Raw genomic sequence first — 7500 nt, 5'->3', positions numbered from 1 at the left:
GTGCATGGGAGTTATGGAAGCCCAGATATCCTTGATGCTTTGTTTGTCAGCTGTTCTTGTTTGTTGACCTGGTGTCCCACACTTCACTCTTCAATATACCTGTAGATATCCACGCCACGTTTTGGCGCTAACTCACCAGTTTAATTCTAAATCACCAGAAATGAAACCCCATTGAAAATGAAAATGGGCTTTTATTTCTGGTGAGTTAGAATTAAACTGGTGAGTTAACACCAAAACGTAGCATGGAAATCTACGGGTATATTTGAAGAGTGAAGTGTGGGACACCAGGTCAACAAACAAGAACAGCTGACAGCAAAGCACCAAGGATATCTGGGCTTCCATAACTCCCATGTACAGTTTCTGCCATTGACTTCAATGTTAAACGCATCATGGCATTGATTAAGACAGAGAGAGTCCTAACCAAGTATTGAACATTGCATGTTATGTAGAAAGTACCAAATTTCAACTGATTTGATGTGAACCGAATTTTGATGAAGAAAATTGTGATTTTATCACAATATTCTCATGATGCGAATTCCCCAATTCATGGGTTTTTTGAGTTGGAAGGCCAAAATATGTAAAAAGAAAAAATTGAATGATTGCAATAGTTAAACAACTGGGCCATGAATCTACAATCCATGACAGTTTAACATTATTGATGGAATTATGGAAATAAATCAACTTTTTCATGCTATTCTAATAAAGTGGCCTGGAGCTGTACATGAACACAGTCCATGCTTCAGCCACGTTTGTTTGGCTATATTATTTGAACAGCCGACAACACAACATGTCTTCGCCATATTGAGCGTGAACAACACTGATCAGAAGTTCCTTGTCTTTCGTTTATTCTTCCCCAATACAAACAATTGACTTGCATTGGCTTTTCCCAACACAACCAATTGACTTGCATTGGCTTTTCCCAACACAACCAATTGACTTGCATTGGCTTTTCCCAACACAACCAATTGACTTGCATTGGCTTTCCCCCCCAATGTTTTCTCCCAAAAAGGGGCGTAATGCACATGGCATACGTCACACGTGGTATAGATGCCTAATACTATGCAAACCATCACTCTTTCAAGTCTCCATAGATGCCTACTATTTTACACAAGCTAGGGGTTTAAAAAATAATCAATATACAGTATATCGATGCATCGATTCTACGGCCGAAGATCAAATCAAATGGTATCATATCTTTACTATCATTCATAAGTATCGAGAATAACCATCACTGGGCGTAGCTCCATAAAAGATTAGAAGAGGAAAAGTAATTGAATTGCAATTGTAATTGCATTCTTAAGTAAGAAATCGATATCAAATAATATCATCATGGAAGCTGTGATTTACACCCTAGAGCATCCTTCACTAGCATCCATAGACTAGTAACACTCCCCCGCGAACACACCAGAAGACACCAAGGCTACAAAGAGTCGCTGCAATTGTGTTAATAGCAAGAGTGACACAGGTGACGGAAGCGACAGAGTAAGCCCATTAAAAGCAGAATGCAAGCATTCTGATATTCCAACTGGCTGCGGCTGCTGATGCGAACCACATCATAGCTAACCTTTAAGAGGGTAGGTTTTTGAACATTCTATAAAAAGAATGTGTTCTATAACAATGCAAGATTCTAAAATTCCAAATTGTAATGAATGACGCCCAGAATTCTATAGAACTTTCACTGCCCGAACATTCCCATCACACCGGTGTGACGGTACACTCTTAAAGGCTAATAAGCCCAATTTTCGCTAAAGTTCAAACTGTCACTCTAGTCGCTCAAATCACCTCGTCGCCAAAATCGCTTTTGTCTCACAAAGTATATTACTTCCGTCACCGGTGTCGCTCTGGTCGCTTCTGGTGTATTTGTACCTTAAGTCTTCATAGATACCTAGTAGGGATGCAAACGATTAATTGATTATTTTCGAGAAACATTGAGATTTTGGGGGGGAAACGCCGCTTATCAATTAATCGTATGTCGATCTATAAGGCAATCAACTAACGCTTAATGAATTAATCGATAATTTGCATCCCTAATGCCTAGTACTATACACACTAACACTCTTCAAAGTCTTCATACATGCCTAGTATTGTACAGTTACATCCTTTTAAGTCTACATGGACCAGTGTTCATGCAGCTCATTAAACCCCATCACAGCAGCAGCAGATCAGGCAGATCAAGCACACTCACATGCATACACACACACACACGCGCACGCACGCACGCAGTAGTCACAAGGATGAGTACAGCTGCGGTAGTGTGTGTGAGAGAGAGAAAGTCAGAGAAAGGGAGGGACAGAGAAAGAGAGAGAAAGAGAAAAAGAGTGTATGCGTGTATACATCTGACTCGGTGTGAGTGAGTGACAGCAAACGTGTGTGACAGTGTGTGCGTGTGAGAGATGGAAAAGAGTGTCTCTAGCAGTGGTGTGTGTGTGTGTGTGTGTGTGTGTGTGTGTGTGTGTGTGTGTGTGTGTGTGTGTGCGTGTGTGTGTGTGTGTGTGTGAGAGAGAGAGAGTCTGTGTCTGTTTGGTGTCTCCGCTCCTCCCTTAGTCTTTGGTGTGTGTGTGTGTGTGTTTGGTGTGTATGTGTGTGTGTTTGGCGTGTGAGTGTGTTTGGCGTGTGTGTGTGTGTGTGTGTGTGTTTGGCGTGTGTGTGTGTGTGTGTGTGTGTGTGTGTGTGTGTGTGTGTGTGTGTGTGTGTGTGTGTGTGTGTGCGTGCGTTACCTGCTTGATGTCTCCGCTCCTCTCTTGGCGTTTCTGCATCCCCCGTCGTCTCCTCTTCCCTCCTCCCCTCCTCCGGCTGCCCTCTCTCCTCTCCTCCACCTCCTCCTCCTCCTGTTCCTCCTTTTCCTCCTCCTCCTCCTTCTCCTTCTCCTTCCTCTGCTTCTCTCCCTCTTCTTTCTGCAGTGTGCTGAGTGTCTGTTCTGTGGCCGTCTCCTGTTGCTGCTGCTGCTGCCTCTGCCTCTGCTGTTCGCTCTGCACTGGCTGCGATGCAGCAGCAGAGAGAGGAGAAAGGGGGATGGAGGAGGAGGAGGAGTGGGGAGCAGTGGAAGAGGGGAGGGTTGCGCGCCGCTCACTCTCCCTCTCTCTCTGCCGCTCAACAGGTGCCTGCGAGACTGGCTGCTGCTGCTGCTGTGCTTGTTCCAGTTCTTGTTCTCTCTGCAGCAGCAGCGTTGCAAGTTTGTCCTTCTCTCGCTGCAGGGCAAAGCGCTGCTCCTCCTCTCTCCTTCTCTCTTCCTCCCTCTCTTCCTCCGCGCGTCTCCTCTCCTGCTCTGCAGCCTGCAGACGGCTCTGCAGCGATTCCAGCTCGCTCTCCAGGGAGGCCAGGGGCCGTGGCGTCTGTGTCTGCTCCTCTTCCCCGCACAGGGAGCCCTTGGCTGGCGCAGGGGCGGTGGACGCCTGGGGGAGCTGGCTAGAAGAGGTGGAGGATGAGGATGGAGGTGGTGGCGATTGTGGTGACGGTTGCTGTTGCATTTGAAGTAGAGTCTCCCTGACCTTTGACAGCACTGTTGTGGTCAGAGTCTCTGCTACTCGGTCTGTATCCGGCTCAACGTTGGACGGAGCTGGGGACCGTTGTTGTTGCTTTTGTTGTTGCTGTTTTTGTCGTTTTTCTTGACGTTTTTGTTGTTGCTGTTGTTGCATTTGAAGTAGTGTTTCCTTCACGTTGGATAGCACCGTTGCGCTCAGCCTCTCCGCAACGCTTTCGGCTTCCAGCGTCTCCTGACCTTTCGACAGCGCTATTGCGGTCAGCGTCTCCGCTACTCTGTCCGTCTCAAGATCCAGCGCTTCTTGGACTTTCGTTGGTGTCGACGCGCGCCTCTTTGCTGCCTTGCCCGTCTCCGAGTTTAATTCCTTCTGAACTCTCGAGAGAGTTGTCGCTGTGAGCGTCTCCGCTGCTCTGTCCGTCTCAAACTCTGCCATGCGAGCGCTGACCGCCCTCATCTCCTCCTGTGTGGCACGGAGCTCCACCTCCATCTTCTTAAGCTCCACCTCCTTCTCCTTAAGCCCCGCCTCTCTCTCTCTTAGCCCCTCGGCCAGACGCTGCCTCTCTTTCTCTGAGGTCTGGAGTTTCTCCATCAATTCTGTGGCGTCCTTCTCCACCATCGACGCGCCTCCATCTTGTGCGACAGTAGCAGGTTTGTGCGAAGGCGCGGCGCAGGTTCGCAGCTCCTGGATCTCGGAGCGCAGGCTGTTGAGCTTGGCCTCGTAGTCCAGCGTGTCGTGGCGGCCACGTTCCTCCAGCGCCGCTTTCTCGCGGGCCAGGCATGTGCACTCCTCCTTCAGCTCCTGGTAGTTCACCTGGAAGTTCACATACAGTTCAATGTGCTCAACAGTTAGATTAACAACAATATGTTTTTTGTAATTAAATTAAATGAAAAATACAAATAAAATGAAACAAATGAACAGATTAACTAGAAACAAATCAAATATGGTTTGTTAAAAGGAGAAGACAAGTAAAGGCAAAAAGCTGTAGGGTTAAAATATGCTGACCAATAATAAAGTATTAAAGTGTTCACCTGGAAGTTGCGCTCGGCGAAGGAGAAGGTGTTCCTCTGCTGCTCCGCCTCCCGCTGCAGCTCGTCCACCTGCCGCCGCACACTCTCGTTGTCCGCGGACAGCACCGCCATCTTGTCTTGCGCCTCCTTGCGCTCCACACTCATGAGGTCCAGCTGCTGCTTCAGCTCCTCATTGTCTGCCTCCAACGCCTCCTTCTGGTTCTCCAGTGCCTCCCTCTGGTTCTCCCAGCTCTCCTGGCGCTCCTGCATGTCCCTCAGCAGCGCCTCCCTCCTCTCCTCCTCCTCTGCTCTCTCGCGCTCTCTCTCCCTCAGCTCCTGGATCTCGCCCTGCATCTCCCGGAGTCTCTCCTCAGTCATGGCTATCACCTCCTCTGAGGAGGCCCTTTGAGGAGCCACAGGAGGTGCAGGTGGCTCTGCCACAGCGCGCGACAACTCCTCCTTGAGGGCCTCCATCTCCCCCAGGAGCGCGTCCCTCTCCTCCGCCAGGTCGGCCTTCTCGTGCTCCGCCTGCCGCAGCAGAGCGTCGTGGGAGCCGCCGAGCCTGCGCACCTCCTCCGCGTGCCGCTCCTGCAGCTCCTGGCGCAGGTTCTCCTGGTGGAGCTGGCTCTCCTGCGTCAGCTCCTCCCTGAGCTTGCCCAGCTCCTCCTCATGGCTGAAGAGCAGGGAGGTGCGAAGGCGCTCCAGCTCCGCCTCTTGGCTCTCGGCCATGGCGTCCAGCACGGCGTCCTTCTCGCGCTCCAACATCTCAAGCTTGATCCTGTAGTTGGTCACCTCCGCCTCGTGCTTGGCCTGCTGCTCCACCGACGCCTCCATGGCCTCCGCCAGCTGAGCCCGCAGCTCCGAGACGGTGTCGTGGAGGCTGGCGGCCTCGGCCTGGTGCCGCTCTTGTGCGTTGCTCGGAGCGCCGGCCGCCGCTGCGGCGGCAGTCTTGCGTGCAGCGTCAAGCTCCTGGAGGAGGGCATTGACGCGCTCCTGCAGGGCGAGCTTCTCCTGGCCGAGGTGTTCCGCGTCCTGGCAGGCCCGGTCCCGCAGCACGGAGGACTCCTGGAGCTTCTGCTGCAGCTCCACCAGGCGGGCGCTCAGCTGGTTGGCCTCGCCGCAGCTCAGCTTCATGCGCTCCACTTCCTCCGCGTGCTGCTGCGTGACGCGCTGGAGCTCGGCGGCGTGCTGCAGTCGCAGCTCCTGCTTCATGGTGACTATCTGCTCCCCGTACATCTCGTCCAGCTCGCCGCGCAGCAGCTCCAGACGCCGCGCTCCCTCCTCCTCTGCCCGCTGCACCAATTCACTCTCCGACATGTCGCCACGGTGACAGCGGCGCTGCAAGTCCTCCACGGCGCCCATCAGCTGCTGGATCTCCGCCGACGACAGGCGCTCCTTCTGGCGCGACGACGAGAGCTCCACCTTACTGCTCTCTAGCTCCGCTTTACTGGTGTCAAGCTCTGTTTCCAGCTCCGCCCTTTTGCGCTCATGTTCCATCTTCAGATTCTCTAGCTCCACCCTCAGGCTGTCGAGTTCAGCCTCGTTTGCGTCAAGTTCCACCCTGTTACTGTCCATCTCCACCCTGTTGCTGGCCAGCTCCTCCTTGCTGTTCTCCAGTTCCATTTTAAAGCTCTCCACCTCTTCTTTGCTGTTCTCAAGTTCCATTTTTAAGCTCTCATAGTCGTCTTTGCGATTCTCAATTTCCATTTTCAGAATCTCGGACTCGTCTTTGCTGTTGTCCAGTTCCATTTTCAAATTGTCATACTGTTCCTTGCTGTTCTCAAGTTCCATCTTCAAGCTCTCGTACTCTTCCTTGTTGTTTTCCAGTTCCATTTTGAGGCTCTCGTACTCTGCGGTTCTGCTACTGCCGTCAAGGAGCTCCTTGCTGCTCTGTGACTCTCGCATGACCCTTTCAAGCTCAGTCTTAGTGCTTTCAAGGTCAACCAAGCTTCTGTCAAGGTCACCCTGAGTCCTCTCCGCCACACTCTTGGCTCTCTCCAGGTCCACCTGAGCTCTTTCAAACTCAGCCATGGTTCTTTCAAGTTCTGCCCGAGTTTTCTCAAACTCACCATTTCTCCTCTCAAGGTCGACCTGAGTTTTCTCAAACTCTGTCTTCATTCTGTCAAGGTCAAATTTGGTGCCCGCAACCTCCATCTGCGTCCTCTCCAGGTCTGTCTTGGCGGTCTGGAGCTCCTGGGTGCTGGAGGCGAGCTGCTGGCTGAGCCCTGCTCTCTGCTGCCCGGAGGTGGACAACTCCTCACGGAGGAGGGCAAGGGTGACCTCCTGCTCCGCCATGCTCCTCTTCTGCTCCGCCAGCAGCACCTCCTTCTCCTGCAGCCTCAATGCCAGAGACTCCTCCGCCTGGGACCCCGTCTGAGGAGGAGACAAATGACATAGAAAGTTTAGTTATTTAACAAAGGGCCAGCGTATATTAATAACATTTGAGACAAATGCAAATATATATTATAGCAATAAGGCTAATTTCCATCGTTTGTCCCTTGATAGCCCTTGATCGTCCTTTAAAAAGAAATAAAAACAAGTATGGCACAAATTACAAAGATAAACAAGTGTTAGATATTGACGTTTAAAATCTCTTTATTGAACCATTCATGCTCCAAACATCCGCCAAATTTGACCCTCTGAGCAATTAGGCTCCCCAAAACACACAATCTCCTCAGACAGACTTTATGGTTATGTGCTGACTGAATTATCAGAGTAAATGCACAGGAACAACAACCCATCAAAAGTTCCTGTCCTGAAGTGAACGAGCTGAGGTTCAAACAGCAGCATTTACTTGAGAGGGGATGACAATGACTCCTGTCAGAGGACACAATAATGGGAGAAACACTCTGCACACACAGCACTACACTCTCTCTCTCAACATTGGACAGCTGAATTGTAAAAGGCTGAATTGTACAGCTCAGTATGACACAGGCGCATTATAAAACCATTTGGACAAATTGCGCCTCAATCTAGTAAGTTGCCTCTCGCCAATAATCAGCCATGTTCCC

The 7500-nt window shown here is 50.8% G+C and overlaps 1 protein-coding gene across 6 annotated transcripts in view; it reads right to left on the bottom strand.

The window, feature by feature from the left end:
- Positions 1–7500, bottom strand: part of akap9 (A kinase (PRKA) anchor protein 9) — a 181582-nt gene that overhangs the window by 110161 nt on the left and 63921 nt on the right. For all 6 annotated transcript variants that reach the window (XM_063185757.1, XM_063185755.1, XM_063185761.1 and 3 more), the window contains 2 exons: positions 4511–6862; positions 2718–4292 (listed from right to left, as the gene is read on the bottom strand). In XM_063185757.1, coding sequence (XP_063041827.1) covers positions 2718–4292; positions 4511–6862 — 3927 coding nt within the window. The remainder of the gene's footprint in view (positions 1–2717; positions 4293–4510; positions 6863–7500) is intronic.

Source organism: Engraulis encrasicolus, chromosome 20, assembly GCF_034702125.1.
Source record: "Engraulis encrasicolus isolate BLACKSEA-1 chromosome 20, IST_EnEncr_1.0, whole genome shotgun sequence".
In the NCBI taxonomy this organism is placed as follows: domain Eukaryota; kingdom Metazoa; phylum Chordata; class Actinopteri; order Clupeiformes; family Engraulidae; genus Engraulis; species Engraulis encrasicolus.
Note: the sequence above shows the minus strand (reverse complement) of the source record. Positions and strands in the feature narration are given on the sequence as shown.